The 19818-nt window shown below is 46.6% G+C and overlaps 1 protein-coding gene across 3 annotated transcripts in view; it reads right to left on the bottom strand.

The window, feature by feature from the left end:
• Fat1 (FAT atypical cadherin 1) overlaps window positions 1-19818 on the bottom strand; it is a 123104-nt gene that overhangs the window by 88838 nt on the left and 14448 nt on the right. For all 3 annotated transcript variants that reach the window (XM_052162117.1, XM_052162116.1, XM_052162118.1), the window contains exon 2: window positions 15119-18398. In XM_052162117.1, the coding sequence (XP_052018077.1) occupies window positions 15119-18380 (3262 nt within the window). In that variant the 5' untranslated portion in view covers window positions 18381-18398. The remainder of the gene's footprint in view (window positions 1-15118; window positions 18399-19818) is intronic.

The following is a 19818-nucleotide window of genomic DNA, read 5'->3' as shown; positions in this document are numbered from 1 at the left end:
GGTTAGAATGAGCTTAGTAACAAGTCAACTGAAGGTGGGAGAGGCAACAATGTTGCATTCCTGATGTTAGCTATAAGAGAAACTTGTTCGTCTTTGAGTTCCTAGGGCCACCAGTGAGTGTGACAGCCTGTGCTGAGGACAGACTCTATCAAGCCAACACCAGAAGCCGAGCTACAGGCAGTACAGCCACTGAGCCCAGGACACCCTAGCAAAGAAAACACCAGCAGATGCCGCACAAATTGTGACGGATAGTTCCGCTCGGCCCTGGATTTTCCCACTCCTATGCCATGGGGGGGGGGGGGGGTCTTCAACATAATCTAGCCTCTGCTACTACGCTGCTCAACCTTTCTAAAACTGATGCATCTATCTCTTCTGAAAAGGATTCCACACAGATAAGGGAGAAAGGTTATGATCATCCAAGTGAAAAGTTTAGAAGTGGAGGCCCAGACAGCACAAAAGCTTACAAGGATTAAAAGTTTATTTAGACACAGTCACTAAAGTTCAATAAAGTAGGGTGTTTTAATGTATTTTGTGAAACTGGTTTTAGTTTCATACGTATTACGGTCCTTAAAACAGTTTGGCCAGCCAGGCAAGGGGTATGGGTTTATAACCCCAGCTACTCAGGAGAATGGTCATCAGGAGAACACTTGCCAAGCACACATGCAAGGCTCTGATCTCAGTCCCCAATATCCCAAAGAAACGGGGAGCCCAAGGGGTGGGAAAGAGCTCTGGGCACTTAATTTCCTCCTATTATTCAACCGGGCTTTTAAGGGTTTGCTTCTAAGTTAACGGCACCCGCCAACAGAACTATTCAAGTTATTGTGCATCTCTGTTCAGCAAGTGGGTCAGAGGGCGTGTGTGTGACAGCCAGAGGAGAATTCTGCACAGGAGTCACTCAGTCCTCTCCAGCTACACTGAAATGGCTTCCAGGACTGAACACAGGTACACATGCCTTTACCTGCTCACCCATCTTGCCAGCCCTAACTTTTTAAAAAATTATATATCTGCACGAGCTCAGTTTAATGCAGGCAGCTTTGAAAGTACTCTGTGACCCTTAGAAGCCGTGATTATAACTGCAGTTTAAAGAAACTCATTTAACAATGCCAACCAAATATAGATTACCCACTACTTAGAGAGTCGGACGAGAGCCCAAGACTTGGCCAAATGGATGGCATGCAATGGAACGGGCATTCGGACATTTTTTCAGGAGGATTACGGAGTATGGTATCGCCATTCTGCAACTGCAGAGAAATATTTCACACCCCGGGCACACACATAAACCTGGCAAGGAACCTTAGAATCAGAGGCTCTTCATTCTAGGCTTTAGAATACAATGACAAATGAAGTGGCTTCTAAAGGGGGAAAATATAAACCAAAAGAGATCAGCATCGTGGCTGGACTCACTTCTTGTTGTAATTCTCATCTTGCCATGTTGACAAAAGAACGCTTTTCAAGTGAAAAAAGGTAGCCGATCACCTAAAAAGAACTTGCCGAGCCACAGAACAAATCTATTTATAATATTTATTTAGGTGCTCGCCTTTACCATGTCATGATAATCATTTTGAGGTCAAATTTTTACACATTCAAGAAGGGCTTGACGGGCCAGACAAAGCTCTAAGCATGAGACACAGAGCAGCCTCTGCCTTCACAGACCCTGGATTTTAAGAGGACAAGGTGGACTTTAAAAATGCACTCACATAATTATTAAAAAAACCCTTTGGCCCGGAGGAGAGGAGACTAGGATAAACCAAGGATGTGAGAAAAAATCCCTTATGGAGACACACTATTTTATAAGCTAACTTTAAAAAAGCAACTTGAACAGAGGTGCTCTACATGGCTTGACATGGGTTATTAAATGAAACTCTCAGGGCGTGGGATACCTTCCCCCTAGTTACTGATTGGAGAGGATCCCAGAGGTCTCCAAAACAACACAAGCTATTGGCCCTGGTTGCCCACCAGAACTAAATGGTAAGACCCTATTGCTGAAGACAAAACACACTTTAGGTAAAGGACACAGAAAAAGATAAGACTGCAACTGACCTGAAAATTTCCTCCCTGCTGGTTCTTTCTCTGGTACTGGAAGATGATATGCAGGGGAGAAGATATACCCAGAGAGAAGACATCAACGGTCTTAACCAGTGCTGGACCCTGACGGCTACAAACCTGACCTGCCAGGCATGACATGCCTCCTGGGGCCATAGAGGCATGAAGGTTCTGGGGGTGATCAATCACTTTCTGATTAGATCTGAGGCCCGCTCCACAGGAGGGAAGTCATGATTGGTGCTGTAAACCTGGCCAAAAGTCAAAGGCCTGGGAGATCAAAATCGCCTTCTCAGCATTCACATTCATACCCACAGTCCAGTGCTACTCCTATGTCAACTCCTTCAGCCAGGGCTCGGGAACATTTTGGGAGAGGAGGCAGAAAGAACTCGAAGTCGACGGATGGGAGAAGTGCTGAGAAATTGTGTCTGCCTACCACAGGACCACTGTTCTCCAACGCACTACAGCTTAGCATCCGTACAGGGTTAATACAAAAAGGGTGGACAACATCCTAGCAGGTAACAATGGCTGGCCTCAGTTTGGGGAGGGAGGGAGGGAGGGCCATGAAGGAAGAGGAAGCTGGGGTTAGTTAAGAGAAAAAAAAAAAATCAAGTCTTAAATCACAATGTCACACTCTATACTGTGATGCTTATTAATCAGATCTTTCCGGTACCAATAACACAGACACAAATTATCTGTGTTCATACTTCTCTCACCAACACCCATCAGCTGTATAATGTTATCCCAGTATTATACAGAAACACGTTTTTGGAGATGGAGACATTTCTACCATGAGCATTCATTCCTCCTGCCTTGTCCCCTCCAGCCCCGGCAGACAACACCACACCTTTAAAGATCCTTCCAAGACATTTCCATCTGAAATGGTGGCTTCCATTCTGTTGCCTCAAATAACCAAATGACATGGCCACAGCATGGCCAAATGGCATGGCCAGGGCCAGCTCACCCTCCTTTTAAACAGGTTAACCATCTTCAGCTCAGCGACAAGTCCCAAGATAAAAAACGCCTAGCGGTACTGGATCTGTTTATCCAAAGATTTCCATGAAGAAATATCAACTGGGTTGTGTGTCAGGCAGAAGGATAACAGAAACACACAGAAGTGTCCTAATATGGGAAGGACTCCACACTCAAGTTACATGAGCGTCACTGTGACCAGTCGAAGATCCTGGCTTCCACGGGTACCTTGACTTCATCTTCCCCTAAAGGTATTTGAATCTCTTTTGTAATGAACAATAACCTCTCAAAAGAATCGCATGCATGGTTTTGTTGTTGTTGTTTTTTGTTGTTTCTTTTGTCTTAAAGAAGAGGCCTACTCATAAGTCTAACCTAGCTTATTGAGTCCTACAGACCTTGATTTATAAGTCCGTGGACAGGGAAACCTGAGTCTTTGAGAAAACTGAGTTTGCTACTAAAGTGTGCTTTCTGACAGCTTACCCTTAAATAAAGACATACTAGCAGTGGAGCAAGAGTGGTGAGCTGGCTCAACTATGGACTCAATCAGAACCCAGAGAGCTGCTTATCTTAAATAAAATATCCCGGAATGTTTACTTTTGCAGCAACCGTGTGCCTCTTACCTCTCAATGGGGAGGCAGCACTGTCCTACCAAGGAAAAAAAAAAAAGGTGTTTTACTTGACATAGGTTAAAATGATTTTTTTAAACACAAGGACCTACTTTTCCATCAGAGAGCTTCCTCTAGTTCATTTATGGAAGAGAAATCAGACAACCATTGTATCAAAAGCATAGCTACATAGCTCCACAGGATTAAGTGCCGTGTACTGGATGTAAGACCACACATCATTCAAAAGAGCACCGTTTACCTCCGGGGACCCCTCCTCTCTTGGGGGCTCTCCGTGGTGACTCGTGAGGACTGGTAACTCTTGAGACATTTGAACAGAGGGATTTAAAGCTGAGGGCTCTAAGGACACGGAAGGTCCATGAATAGAGTGTCAGCCCAGGGTAATAAGCACCGGCTGCTCCCATCAACCTGCCCAGCCTCTCTGAAGGAAGATCAAACATCTTTGAACAGAGCTGCAAAGTTTCTGTGGCAACCAAACAACAGCGCACTGCTGTCTCTGGAGGTTTAGATCTAGGTATCGGGGACGGAGGAATTTTGCGCAATCTTCAACAATCTTCATAACTATGATTATTATGTCAGTCGGTTGCTTGTTGACCCAGTAACTGTGCGCTGCAGTGTTGGCCAATGTGCTTAGCACAGGGGAGAAAGATGATTAAGGCTGGACTCTGTCCTTGAGTCCAAGGAGACAGAAACAGAAGAGCCAGACACCAGTCCGAGAAGAATGCTATTCCCTTGAACACAGAGGAGCAGCCTGACTTAGTGTTATGGAAAAACTGTTCCAGGAAATTAAGCATCAACTACTTATCAGACCAACCTAACAGATTATCTACACTGTCAATTCTAAGAATCCCAGGGGAAAGGATTTAGAATTTCCCACAATGAGCAATCTACAAGACGAGAACAGCTTTTTTTAAGTGCTTGAAAAGAACAATCAGTTCCATAAGAGGAAAAAAGCTTATGAAGAAAGTGTCTGTACGCAGAATTATGCAGGGCAAGAAAAAGCTGATCAGGTGGCAGAAGTAGACTCAAGAAGCAGGGAGATGATGCCGGGCGGTGGTGGCGCATGCCTGTAATCCCAGCACTTGGGAGGCAGAGGCAGGCGGATTTCTGAGTTCAAGGCCAGCCTCGTCTACAGAGTGAGTCCCAGGACAGCCAGGGCTATACAGAGAAACCCTGTCTCGGAAAACAAAAACAAAAACAAAAACAAAAGCAGGGGGATGAAAAGCCAGGGAAGCCAGGGCCTCAGCCAGGGGAGCAGGGGAGGGGGAGGGGTGGGGACTGGGGTGTGGGGGCAGGGCTGGCCACACAGATCAAGCAAAGGAGAAGCAGAGAACCAGTGAGGAGTATGCACAGAGTCTATAAGGGGATCAGGAAGCAAGGTTACAGGCATTGCATGCTGACCTCAGAGCTGGGATCCAGGGCCACAGAGGATGAAGGAGCCCAACAATGACGGAGCAGGGCTACGGGAGAGTTCGTATAGAGAACTGTAACTGGACTACAGTTGAAAGCATATTGACTTCTGCAACACTACTATTTTATCAAGAAGGGATATTTCAAGATGCAACGGCAGAAATCAATGTGCTTAATCTCGGTTGTGGGTCACGCTTGTATCCTTTAGTAAAAAAGGGATACAGTAACAGAAGGAGCAGCCATCTCAATGTACTCACGGGTCACCATGGACACAACTAAGGCCACAGCCCATGGAAAGAAAGGCCATACTGCAAGGACTCAGTAACCATCCGGTGACTATCCAGATGAGGAGGGTTAGGGGGTGAGGTGGGAGGAGCTAGCCAGTGGCAAGGCTACGGGATCAATTATCACCAACTAAAAGGGTATTACGAAATTACTAGCAGGACAATGGCGGTGCATGCCTTTAATCCCAGCACTTGGGAGGCAGAGACAGGTGGATTTCTGAGTTCGGGGGGCCAGCCTGGTCTACAAAGTGAGTTTCAGGATAGCCAGGGCTACACAAAAAAATGCTGTCTAGAAATGAAAAACCAAAAAAAAAAAAAAAAAGAAATTATTAAAGTAGCCAGGTAACTTCTAGTTTGTGTATATATATACACACACACACACACATACACCATACACACACACACATATACATACATACATACATACATACATACATACATGCATGCATGCACACTGGTTCAATGCAAGCTAAGCCCAATGATGACACCAGCCTCTGTGTTCATACGTGTTCCCTGCCTTGCATCATTGCTGCGAAGCTGGAGGGCCGCCAACTCAGCAGGCAAAGGCATGTGCCCTTGAATGGCAATCTCCTCAGAGCCCGTTTATTCCTGGTAACAAAGCCATGAGAGACTCGTGGCCCTAGGTCTTCTATGACGAGCATGCAATGTTTACAACCAGCAAGGTGTTAAGAATAAATCAATAGATGCTGTGCAGTAACTGCAAAATAACACAACAAACAAAACATAAGCTGAAATAGTAAAAAAAAACTCGGCCAATCCAGCATGCCAGATTGAAACATCCATGATCAAAACAAAAGCAACTTAATGGGGGAGAAAACTCAACACGGACAGATGATACCTAAGGTGTAAAAAAATCTATTCTCACAACCATAGAAGGCGGTTGTATGAGAAAAGACCAAATATTCACTGAGTATTTACAACTTTATACACACAGGCCACTCATCACATTATAAGCATCCACATTTCCGCCCTCTTAGAACATAGGAACAGCTCCCTGACAGGCCGGTGCTAGACTGGCTTTCTAACCAGATGGTTGGTGGGGACAGCTGCAGACACCAGGGCATCAGTGAGAACAATGTCAGAGAGTGCCACGACCACAAGAAATTCAGTGAGAAGGGGAAAGCACAAATTACCTTAGCGTTAGCTACCCTGCAGGGTACCCTGGGCTTAAAGGAACCTAGTAACAATCTAAAGCCGTGGTCCTCCATCTTCCTAACGCTGCAACCCTTTAATTCGGTCCTCGTGTTGTGGGGATTCCCCTAACCATAAAACTATTTTCATTGCTACTTCATAACTAATTTTGCTATAGGTCATAATGCAAATAGCTATGCTTTCCAATAGTGTTAGGTGACCCCTGTGAAGGGGTCATTTGACCCCCAATGGGTCACAGCCCACAGGCTGAGAACCGCTGATTTAAAGCATCGTTTCCACCAGGTTCCACTGGGGAGTCTGCACGCTCAACATTCCAGAAGGCTTTTCACTGACACTGCTGTGGTGCTTCTGATTGCAAACGTGGGCGAGGCACATGCCAGTCTTGGTGCTGAAATACAGTATGTGGCTCTGAGAAAGCTGGGCCCCTAGATTCAAGACCCCTTCCTGTCTGTGCCTAAAAGATCGGGTTCAAGCTTCCAAGACAGCCCTAAGTCAGGCTGGAGTTTTGACATGGCTATCTTCTGAGTATCCATCAATCTGGGTACCACAAAGAGCAACCCAAAGTTCTCCTGCTGAGGACCCAAGGGGCCTTGGGCAAATTCCCTGCCCTTCTTTCCCATAAATGTCAGCTTCCAGGAAACATGGTGTTTAGTAGTTGTAAAAATTAATAAATAAATTCACATAAAGTGCTTAGGCAGTTCCTGTTGGTAGGACTCAGAAAGTAGCTGTTGCTTTCTTTTCTGTGCTGTTTTTTTTTTTCCCTATTTTTGTTTTGGGGACAGGGTCTTTCTACGCGTATGGCCCGGGCTGCTCTCGAGCTTGTAACTGGCCGTGTTTTATTATGCCACACCCCAGTTATCCCTAAAATGAATAACATCTACCTTACACCCTCTAGCTCTCAAACCCTGAAGGATGGCAGTAAGAGAAGGTACCAGAATTCTGCTTCAGGGTATAAAACCCTTGTAAGTAGTACCCCCCTCCTGCTTAGATCTTCACTGAACACTTAGACCATCCACTTGGTAAGTACCACAACAAATAACCGAAGAATAGCAACTACTGTTTCCTTTCAAAACACAAGGGAGTCTCCTGAGTTGCTAATTAGATTTCGCTTACACCTTAAAAATCCTCCCACCTCAGGAGCCTTTCCAGCAGGAGAGGCTGCCTGACCTGCCTCAACCAAACACAGCAACCGCATACCATCAAAAATGATTCCTGCCACAGCCTGACTTTCTGCCTCACTGGGACTGGGACATACATTTCTTTCTCCTCAGCTCTGCTAGAAGAACAAAAAGGGGGGAGCAAACAGCAGCTGCTGCCACTTAAGGAAAGAGACAACAACACAAAAGGCCTTTCACCAGCACATTTCCTACCTCCAGCAGGCCTCCCACACTTTTAAGTTCCTGTCAAGAGATGTCTTAGACCCAGTTCCATGAGGAAAACTGTTCCCACCACAGCAGTCACTGCCCCACTGAGGGCCCCTTGGCTGCTTCCGCTCTGCAGCCTGCTGTGACCACACCACCAAGGGCCACTCAGCTCCCAGCAGTCATGGCCCAGGAGGACCTGCCAATATTGCTGCCTGTCAGGAACAAGACAAAATGACCACAAGGCCTAGGACACACTCACACACACAATCCTGTGTAAAGTTAGGATACAACATTGTTCAGACTGAAATGAGTAACTACGTAATACTATTCAGACTTCCAGAACATTGTCCCTCTCAAGGAGGTCAGCAGTCAGGTTGGCCTAAACGAGAATTCTTTCTGCTTCCACCATAGAAGCATTATCCACCTCACAGTGGAAGGCCAAGGGCCAACCTCCAGAGGAACAATACCAAAATCAGTGACTAAGATGTTCCCATAAAGAGAATACCATGACATTTACCCTTACCAGAAAGCCAGTCTGACCTGAGCCAGGCCTAGTGGTGGAAGTCTGTAGCCCCAGATACTCCGGACGCTGGGTCAGGAGTGACCGACCCCCTCCTATATACACACACACACACACACACACACACACACACACACACACACACTATCCTGTGTAAAGTTAGGATACAACATTTTTCAGACTGAGGCGAGTAACTACATAATTCTAATGTATTCAGACTTGAAAACATTCTCCCTCTCAATGAGGTCAGCAGTCAGGTTGGCTTGACCTGACCACAAATTCAAGGCCCACCTGGGCCATTTCAAGACCAAAACTTGAAATAAAAGGTCTGAGAATACAACTCATGAGAGAGTGTTTGACAAACGTCAGATGAATGGTTGGATGGATGGATGGATGGATGGATGGATGGATGGATGGATGGATGGACAGACAATGGATGGATAAAGGTAGGTAGGTGCATACAGCCTTCACTTTCCCTTCAACATCTCAAATAAGGTGATTTCTCTTGTCACAATAGCTAGATTAACTCATCCCAACTTTTCCATAGAAATATAAATTTCAATTCTAAAACATGATGACAGTCTACCAATAACACAGAAGTAATTAGCTTACAATTGGCTCTTATCTTTTTTATTTTTATTTTTATTTTTACTTTTTGGAGACAGGGTTTCTCTGTATAGTCCTGGCTGTCCTGGAACTCACTCTGTAGACCAGGCTGGCCTCGAACTCAGAAATCCGCCTGCCTCTGTCTCCCAAGTGCTGGGATTAAAGGTGTGTGTGCCAACACTGCCCAGCAATATGCTCTTATCTTAATGAAAGACATGGACTCCCCAAAAGGGCAGTTAGAACCAGGAACATTCTTGAGATGTGTTCCAGTAACAACCCAACACGGAACCACACTCCTCTAGAATGAAGAGAAATTGTGGCCCCTGGCCACAGATTACCCCACCCACTGTGGGGAAGAGACTCAACCAGCGTGCCCATTAACAATTAAGACGCTCTAGCTAAGCATTCCAGCAGACTTATGAAGTCTCTTCAAAGTTCAGAAAATGCCGTAAGACTGCGGTCCTCAAGCAATGGCAGACCTGGGGGACAGCGAGCTGAGCGATTTGTTCAGCAATGTGTGTACGGAAAGGGAAGCTCTTTCTCTTTTCTGTTACATGTCGAAGCTCACAACGAAGCAACCAAGAGCCACAGCAAAAATGAGCGGAAGGCTGAGGGTAATGCCGAGGAGCTCCGATCTCAATGCAAGCCCAGACATGCATTAAAGACACCACAAAGCATTTCAGTGAATTCCTTTTTAGAATCCTCAGCAAGGCTATTTCTAAGTGTGGGTGGGTGTTGGTGGTAGTGGTGTGTGTGTAGGGGGGTGGTGTGTGTGTGTGTGTGTGGTGTGTGGTATATGTGTGTGTGTGGTGTGTGTGGTGTGTGGTGTATGTGTGTGTATATGGTGTGTGTGTATGTGTGTGTATGGTGTGTATGTGTAGTATGGGTGTGTGGCATGTATGTGTGTGTGTGTGTGCTGTGTGTATATGGTGTGTGTGTGTGTATGTGGTGTGTGTATGTGGTGTGTATGTATATGGTGTGTGTGTGCTGTGTGTATATGGTGTGTGTGTGTGTGTGTGTGTGTGGTGTGTGTATATGGTGTATGTATATGGTGTGTGTATATGGTGTGTGTGTATGTGTGTGTGTGTGTGTGTGTGTGTGATGTCTGTGAACACAAGCATGTACATACTGGTGGGAAAGCACATGAATGTACACTTGGGAGCTACGGTCAAGCTCTTCCTCAATTCTCTTCATCTTGATTCCCTGAAATGGACTCTCAAGGAATGTGATGATTAATTGATTTGGCCAGGCTGTCTGGCCAGCCAATGAGCTTTAAGGATCTCTACCCCATCCTTGCGCCAGCCTAGGGGCCAGCACCACCACTCTGACTGGATTTACTTGCCTGGGCACTGGGGATGCAAACTCAAATCTACTTTGCATACACTCTCCCTACCGAACCACTCGTCCAGTCCCTTCAGAGATTTTGAGAACCGCAATTAGAGCTCAGGAAACTGGTCCTCGGAAAAGACTAGCTTTCTGGGGAGTTTTCCCACACAATGCTCTACCCCTTGCAAACCCCCACATGGCAGGGTGATCAGCTGGAGGTCAGGATCTGTGAGAGTAGCTGGGACCCAGAGGCTGCTCAGGAAACCATACACAGAGATGTCGGATGGGCAGGTGACTGTCACCCCCACCTCGCAACTACACATCACTGCCCTGCAAAGCAGTTAGCAAAACAGATACGAAGCTCACATAGTAAGGCTGTGTATTTTAATTACATATTTTAGGGAGTCGTCCATAGAATTTTCTTAATTGCTATCTTTGTGGGTGTTTGAAATTGACATGGATACAGAGAGCAAGAATTAGATTCAGGTTGCTGAAATGTTCTCTGGCCTGTAAGAAGAAGGTAAAAAGAGACGCACGTCTGATGGTGTCGAAATAGTTAAAGCACTACAAAAACCTGCTCAGATTACTCAATCTGCAGGAGCAGCTGAAAGCCACAGGCAAAGAGGCAGACGGGTAAGGAGATGGGTTCTTGGTCTCCAGAGCCCAAACAGTTGTCCCAGTTTGCCTCTCTGGCTCTGGTTTTTTTTTTTAAGCTACTCCGGAGAAAAAGAATTTGTTCCATCTTACACTTCCAGGTCACACTTGATCACTGCAGAAAGTCAAGACACTGGAGGGAAGAACTGAAGCAGAGACGGTCTACGGAGAGACACAGCTCTCTGGCCGGTCCCCGTGCCTTGGCTCAGTCAGCTTGCTTTCTTTCGAAACTGCGACCCAAGAGCATCTGCCCAGGGGTAGCAACACCCACAGTGGGCGGGGCTCTCCCATATCTATCAGCATTCAAGAAAAAAAAGGTCCCCACAGGTATGACCAGAGGCCAATCAGGTTTTATCAACTGAGGGTCCCTCTTCCAGGAGGCTGACTCCAGTTTGGGTGGAGTTGACAAAAACAATCACAGCTCTGCCCAGGCCCAGGCCCTGATCGCTGAGCTCAGTATCAAACACACCCACTCCATGGCACCGGAAGCGGGGGCACAGTGGCAATGGGCAAGGAGCCAGGTGCGCACCTGACCTCCTGCAGCTTCCCTACATTTTAGGGCTGTCTTCTGTGAGGTCCCCACTCTTCCCAACTGTCCCTACTTTTCTTCATTCGACAGGTATCTTTTTATGCTTCTATACTGGTCAAATGAAATAATTAGCTTGCTACCTTTAGCTCTGTGTGTATTTATGTTATATCCATGTGTGTCCATATGAATCAGATGTGGATGCTGGTGTGTGGAGGCCACTGGGTGTATTCTTCCCTTCCTCCCTTTCTCTCTCCCTCCCCCCCCCCCCCCCGCCCCGTTCTTGTAGTTTAAACATGTATGTAGGGCTGGAGAGATGGCTCAGTGGTTAAGAGCATCGACTGCTCTTCCAGAGGCCCTGTGAGTTCAATTCCTAGCACCCAAATGGTGGCTCACAACCATCTGTGAGGGGGATCTGATGCCCTCTTCTGGTGTGTTTGAAGGCAGTGACAGTGTCCTCACATATATGAAATAATAATAAATAAATAAATATTATAAATAAGTATTTATTTGGTGGAGAGAAGAGTTCCGGGGCCTGAACTCTGGCTGTCACGCCTGCCTGGTGCAGAGCGCCCTTTCTTATGAGGGGGCCATCTTGCACGCCCCCTTCCTCTATTCTGAAACAAGGTCTCTTACTGAGCCCAACCTAGGCTGCCCAGAGGCAAACTCCAAGAATGTGCCCTGAGGACAGGATTCAATGCCTCATGCTTATATAGCCAACACTTTACAACTAACCCCTCTCCCCAGTCCTAATCGTAGCATTTCTACCTTTACCCCCCCCCCCCAGTCCTAATCGTAGCATTTCTACCCCAATAAACATGGGTTTTTCCAGAAGAAATTTAACACTTAATACCCAATCTCCTGGCTAGAAATCTACAAAATAACTAGGTCAGAGAAATTTACCGCCCAACATACGTGTTTTAAGACAATAGTTCAATGTCCAGCTAGTCTATCACTTATACGATCTCAGAAACCATATACACATATCACTGCACAGGGAGAATATTTCTCTTTAAAACAAGAACCACAGAATAACGGCTTAGGAACATTCTAGCTCTCACCTTTAAATATAATTATAGACATGTGTAACAAACAGTCTTTCATATGGTAACCAGTCTCACCCCCTAGAATTCTGGTGCCTCTCCCAGCAAATTACCACTGGAAAGAGTCCGTCCTCGCCTGGCCGCTGCACACTGCTCTGGGTCTATTTCAGGATGCTATCTATCCTGTCTGCTTGGCTGTCTCCTCCCTTCTCCCCATTTGGTGGCGGGAACAACCCTATCCCTTAAGTTTACAGGTGAAAAATACCAGTTTTTAAGTGATCCTTTAAAACAAAAAAAAAGCAATAAAAACTAGTTTTCAAAAAAAAAAAAAAAAGCCAATGCTCATAATTGAAGTCACGAAGAGAATACAAAATAAGGCCCAAATTATATTTTCTGACTCAACTTTAACTTCTAACAGCTCCTTATAAGCTGTAAAATTTATGTTGGGAGGGGGGGAGAGGGGGAGTAAGGTTAAGAATAACTTCCCAGAAAATCTACAGGAAAAGTATCAATTTCAACCTTAACTCCCGAGTATTTTTCTATATTGTTACAGGACCACAAATTCTGATTTATATTAGTCAGAAGGACTAACCCCCCCCCCCCCCCAAAGACTTCTGGAGTCTGCTCCAGAAGACTGATTACCAAACACCATTGATTACTCTAAACTAATTATGCCTCTGCCTTAAACGGACTCTGAGAAGTCCACGTGAGTCACTTGGGTGAAGCTCACTCAGGGGACACACAGCCCCGTGAGGTAGCAGAAAGCATAATTCTAGCGAGCCTGTAGCCCTCAAATTATGTCCTCCGACAAAGCTTCTATTTTCCAAATGTTGTGCACCCGAAGATAGGGTGACTTAGGGCTAAAATACTACAGGCTTTTGTTGTTGTCTTATGTGTGGGGTATTGCCAAACATATCAAGTTTTAACATAATTAAAAGGTCTTCTTAGAACATACACATCTATGAAAGAGCATAAAGGAAACCTGTAAACTGAGGCCCACCCGGCCGGAGCTTACTGGTGCTGGGACATTGCTGGGGCAGTCAAAGCCTAAACCTTCAATTCACCTACATTACTGGTTACTAAGCAGTCTCTGTGCACTGGGCACTTTAAAGGAGCTATGTGTGTGTGTGTGTGTGTGTGTGTGTGTATTAAAATGCCTGCCCTCTAAAGCTCACACAGCCATCAGAACACTGGCTTGTAGTCTGTGTACTCAAAGGAAAATAGTACACACTCAAGAACTGGAAACTGGAGAAGGACAGAGGTTGGGGGAGTAGAGGCTTATCTGGGGGGTGACAAGTCTTTAATACCAGCACTCGGGAGGTAGAGACAGGCATACATCTGAGTTTGAGGCCAGCCTGGTCTACACAGGGAGTTCCAGGACTGGCAGAGACACCCTGTCTTCGAAAACAAAAAACCTGGCTACCTCAGAGATTCCAGGAATTGAACTGTATTCTGGGAGAAAATAGTATGTTGTAGCAAAACACCAACACCATTTCCAAAACCTATTAATAAACCCAACATGTTACTTAATGACTTCCTCACATGAGCCTTGACACAGCCAATCCTTGTATAGAGTGCCTGCCCAGCATGCAGAAGGTTCTAGGTTCAACCCCCTCATGTCACAAAGCCTAACGAAACAAACTGAAAACCTGAATGTCTCCATCTTATAGATAACACAGTTCACTCTAAGAAGATCCTGACTGAAAGAGGTAGGCTGTGATGGTCTATGCTGGGTCCAGGGAGTGGCACCATTAGAAGGTGTGGCCCTGTTGGAGTAGGTGTGTCATTATGAGTGTGAGCTTTAAGACCCTCAGCCTAGCTGCCTGGAAGTCAGAATTCTGCTGGCAGCCTTCAGATGAAGATGTAGAACTCTCAGCTCCTCCTGCACCACGCCTGCCTGGATGCTGCCATGTTCCTGCCTTGGTGATAATGGACTGAACCTCTGAACCTGTAAGCCAGCCCCAATTAAATGTTGTCCTTTATAAGAGTTGCCTTGGTCACAGTGTCTGTTCACAGCAGTAAAACCCTAACTAAGACACAGCTGCCAGCCAGGTCTTTCCAGTTCAACATTCCACTACTCTACGAAGGCCTCTCAAAGCCTGGAGGAGGTAAGGCAGACAATAAAGTGGTTTAAGCACATAAAAGTCTCTGGGTACATTGCATAACTTTTCAAGTATGCACTACCCTCTAGATGGCACACCAACTGGTATTGACGTTACCTTACTAGCATGGAAACATCCCACCAGGAAACACCCTAACCAGAATCCTTTTCAAAATTATTACAGAACCACAGTGATGATCTTGGTAACAGAGTACAGACCTCAGAGATCAGTATCTGTGGTGATCATTTCGATTTTCTTTTACTTATCTTACGTACGCTTAATCCTTCAGTGTATAGCTTCACAGCGCAAAAGGACAAAAAACAAAAAAACAAAACAAAACAAAACAAAACAAAAAACAAAAAAAATGTGTATACCTACTTCAAGGCCGAGCCCTAACAGAAACCAACTGGGAATTCTGATGCCAAGAGGAGGAGAGAGAGGAAGTTCAGCCAGCGGAAGTGAGGACAGTACTTACCTGTTTCCTCATCTATCCTGAAGACACCAACACCAGAGCCATCTCTAATGGAGTACCGGATCTCTCCGTCTCTCCCCATGTCCTCGTCGTGAGCTGACACTGTCATTACTGATGACCCAATAGGGACGTCTTCTTTCACGACACCCTTCTCCACGAAGCTGGAGAACACTGGAGTGTGTAAGTTCTCATTCACGTCCACCACCTCCACTTCCACATAGCAAGTGGAAGACAGAGACACCGGCTTCCCTTTGTCTTTGGCCCTCACCGTGAGATTATACAGTTGCTTCTTCTCAAAGTCCAGCTGCTGGACAATTCTGACGGCCCCGCTGAGTTTATCCACGTCAAAGTGGCCTTCTCCGTGGTCCAGGAGACTGTATCTCACCTGACTGGATTGACCCACGTCAGGATCGGAGGCTTCTAACCACATGATGATGGTTCCTTCTGGTAGATCTTCTCGAACTTTCACAGAGTAATTAGGTGGAATGAACTTAGGTGGGCTGTCATTAACGTCATCTAGTGACACCTTCAGAAGCACAGTGGAGAACAACCGGGGTTCCTCTGTGGCTTGGTCCCTGGCCTCGATTTTTAGGTAATGCACGGGCTGCACTTCACGATCCAAAGGCCGGATAATTTTCACCACGCCAGTCACACTGTCGATGGAAAACTTCTCGGTATCCGTGAGAAGAGCGTAGGTCACGTGTCCGCTGGGGCCCAGATCTTTATCAGTGGCTTCAACCTGGATGATTTCACTGTTTATCTCCTTGTCTTCACTCACTTCAACAAAATAGCTCTCCTGGAGAAACTCAGGCGCGTTGTCATTGGCATCTAGGACTGTGACATCCAGAAGACGCCAGGCAGCCCTCTGGGGTATACCAAGGTCGTACACGGTGATATTCAGTGTGTATGTGTCCGTTACTTCACGGTCGAGTGGGGACAGGACTTTCAGCATTCCCGTTTCCATGTCAATGGTAAAACAGCTATCATCATTCCCTCCAGAAATCGCATAGACGAGTTTTCCATTGAAGCCAGAGTCAAGGTCAGTAGCATTCATGGAGAGTATACTGGCACCCACCGGGAGATTCTCCTTTACCTCAATTCCAGTTGGAAGAGTACCCCTAAACTGTGGGGCGTGGGCATTGACTGAGTGAGAATCAAAGAAAATATCTTCCACATCCCCCTGACTGTGCAACTTGTTCGCCTGCAGGAGTTTCTCTGCCAGCATTTTAGCAACACCGGTCTCCTCGCACCGCAAGTTTACCGGCTTGCGACTGGCAGCCACTGTTAGGTTGATGTACAGCGGCGTGGCAAAATTTTCTCCGTCCGTAGCTGTGATTCTCAAACTGTGAAAAGAAACCTTCGCGCCCAAGCCATCTGTGAGGGAGTGCTTTAAGGACAGCACACCGGAGCTGGGGTTTAAACTGAACAAATCCAACTCATTTCCAGCTTCAATCTGGTACCGGACCAACTGCAACTCGTCAGCATCAATAGCAGACACGGTGGTTATCTGCTCCCCCACACCTAGGTCTCGGGGAATGGTCCCCTCACAGTTTATCTTCTCAAACAGGGGGGTGTTGTCATTCAGGTTATTGAGAGTAATCGTGGCAAGGACTTCAACTTCCCGGCGGTACGGCAGGCCCCAGTCGGAAGCACGGATCCTCAGCGTGTACACCCGTGGCATCAGCTCATAGTCCAGATTCTCAGAGGTACTCACCGTCCCAGTGAAGTGGTCGATGACAAACGGCACGTGATTTAGGTTTGCGATACTGTAAGTCACGTAGCCGTTCTCCCCCTCGTCGGGGTCGATCGCGCTCACCCTCAGGACCGCTGTACCGACGGGCGTGTTCTCATCGAAGGATGCTTTGTACGCCGTCTGTGTGAATTCAGGGGGGTTGCTGTTCGTACCTAACACTTTGACCACGACTTTGGTGGAGGCTCTTTTGTCACTTGTCGTCACCTCAAGTTCAAAATGGGACGTGTGCTGCCTTCTAATGGGTTCTAAAATGGAAATGAGGCCCGTGTTGGGATTTAAACCGAATTTAGGTTTCCCAGGAGTGCTTTTAAAAACATACCTCAAATGGGAATAACTAGGAGTGGCTTTGATCAGGACCACGGGTGTATGTGGAGGGGCGAATTCACTGATCTCGGCTCTGTAAACGTCCACTTCAAACTTGACGGGGCCGGCTCTGAACTGTGGAGAAATGACGTGAATAACTTTCACTGGGGAAAACTGGGGAGGAGTGCCTTTGTCTTTAGCCTGCAACGTCAGGTTGTAGCCATAAGGATGGCTATCCCAGTCGACGCCCCCGACGGCTTTCACTTTGAATGCTTTACTCCCTGGGAAAGACCTCACTGTTTTAAACTGCTGAAGAAGGTCGCCAGCCACAATGCTCAAAGATGCTATCTCCCCGTTGGCACCCTGATCGCAGTCCTCCACTGTGATGATAGCGTAGGTGGGGTCCTTGTCCAGCTCAGAGGGCGATAATGTCACCGCGGTTATCACGGGCGCGCATTCGTTAGCCTGCTCCACATGAACCGTCAGCTTGGCCAGGCTGCTGATGCCGCTGTTACCGTAGAGCTTCATCCCCCGGTCCGCAGCAAGGATCTCCAGCTCATAGAGCTGGGTCTCCAGGAAATCCAGCCTGCCCGTCAAAACAACCACACCGCTGGTTGGGTGGATAGCGAACATGTCGGTTCTGTCTTTAAAACTGTAGTAGAACTCGCCATTGGTGCCAATGTCCGCGTCCGTGGCACTAACTCTTGCAATGCTGGTCCTTAGGGCTGTGTTTTCCGGCAAAGAGACGCTGTAGGAGGTTGGGGAGAATAACGGCCTTAAGTCGTTTGTATCCAGCACTTGCACCCGAACCTGTGTTCGGGCCTCGGCATCCGTGGCTTTTTCAACTGCTTTGATTATCAGTGTGTAATGGTCTCTCACTTCTCTGTTGAGGATGGCGGTATTCCCTCCTTTGGTTCTTATCCTTAGAAAGCAGAAGTCTCCGAGAACGTACTCTTCCGCTTTGAACAGGTTTTCGCTGTCTCCTGAGATGATCTTATACCTTATCTCCCACGAGGGGTCTAAGATGTAGATGCCCATCTTTCTGGGGTGGCCGACGTAGGTTTTCGCTGCCGAGTTCTCGTACACGGTGACATTGTACTGGAACTGTGTAAACTGGATAGGAGGGGTCGCTTCGAGTCTTTGGCTGCCATCGCTGTCTCCAAAGTGCTGGAGAAAGAGGAGCAGAAGAAAGGCCAAGTGTCTCCCCATTGTTTAACTCTTGGCCACCTGTAACAGAAGAAAAGAGTGTCACTTGATGGGAGGAAGAATAAATTGTAAATATAAGGCTTACACACCATGCATTTCCCACCTACACAGAATATGAGTAAGCGCTTCCCAACACAAACACCAACACTTTAACAACTCTAGAAGTACATCTGACAGCTATCTTTTTCTCCTTGTTACTGTTTTCATGTATGGCAGCACACGTCTGGGATCAGGCCCTCTGCAAGGGCAACTCTCTTCTTAAATGTTGAGCCATCTCTCCAACTCTGAATTTTATTGCTAAACCTAAGTCCTCAGGCCAAACAGAGGCATCAGTTTTTGAAGGAAAAAAAAAAAAACAACAACAACAAAAAAAAACAGGCAAGACCAGGAACTACATCCTCAAAAATTATATAAACTTAATTTTCTGGGAGGTAAAATTCTTTGAGACACGATTTCATGTAACCCAGGCTGGCCTCAAACTCACTATGTCGTCGAGGATGGCCTTGAACCCCTAGCCCTCTTGACTCAATCTCCCACTGCTGTCGTGACAGGCATGTTTCATTCACCAAGCTGGGAAGCTTATATACTTGTGCTAACCCAGGATTGTAAACATGAAGAGTCTCTAAGAAAAAGTCCTAAACGGTGCTTTTACAGGACCTTATATAATGATAGCTTGTAATCTGATCTCAGCAATTTATCCTGAAATTATTTCTTCATAAAAATAATTAAGTTCACTCCCTTCAGCCCTTCCTTACTGTCTCATTTAGTACTACAAGGCCGTTTAGAGGAATTACAGTAATCATGACCATCAAATTTGTAGTGAAGCAATTTCTAAACACCAGCCTGAGCATATTGTCAAAGGTCAGTTTATAATAGGAAAGACTGAATTCAGGAGCTTGACGGGCAACAGCTCTTCTACGGCAGAGAAGCAAACCTCATCCTGAGCACTGACATTTTTACCGACACTGCCGTCAATAACCCCTTGTTCAACGGTCTGGTACCTTCAAAGCCACTCGCAACCTGTCACCCAGGCGTCCCCAGTGAAAGGAGACGCACAAAAGCCGAACCATCAAAGCATCAAAGCAAAGTAGGAAGGATGCAGAGCTGCAGGAAGGGCAGGGTGGCTGAGGAGAAAAGGAGGAGCCGGAACAAAGGGCAGCCTTTAACTAGGGGGAAGGTAGGTCAGGTCCACAGGGCTGAGATCTGGCCAGAGAACAGGGCTCTGTTCCCACCAGCTGTTCTGGATCATGCCAGCAAATTCATCCCAAGGCGGGTGGGGAACCAATTCGCTTTTGCAACCCTCCAAGCACTGAAGGCACAGTACAGAAGTGCGCCCTTTGCAGAGTAACCCTCCGATGAATATGCACGAGTTGTAAGGCACTAGCAAAGGTGAACGAAACGGCAGCCTGGAGGTCTGGCTTGACAGCCCGGCAAAATTAGT

This window comes from Apodemus sylvaticus, chromosome 18 (assembly GCF_947179515.1).
Source record: "Apodemus sylvaticus chromosome 18, mApoSyl1.1, whole genome shotgun sequence".
Taxonomy (NCBI): domain Eukaryota; kingdom Metazoa; phylum Chordata; class Mammalia; order Rodentia; family Muridae; genus Apodemus; species Apodemus sylvaticus.
Note: the sequence above shows the minus strand (reverse complement) of the source record. Positions and strands in the feature narration are given on the sequence as shown.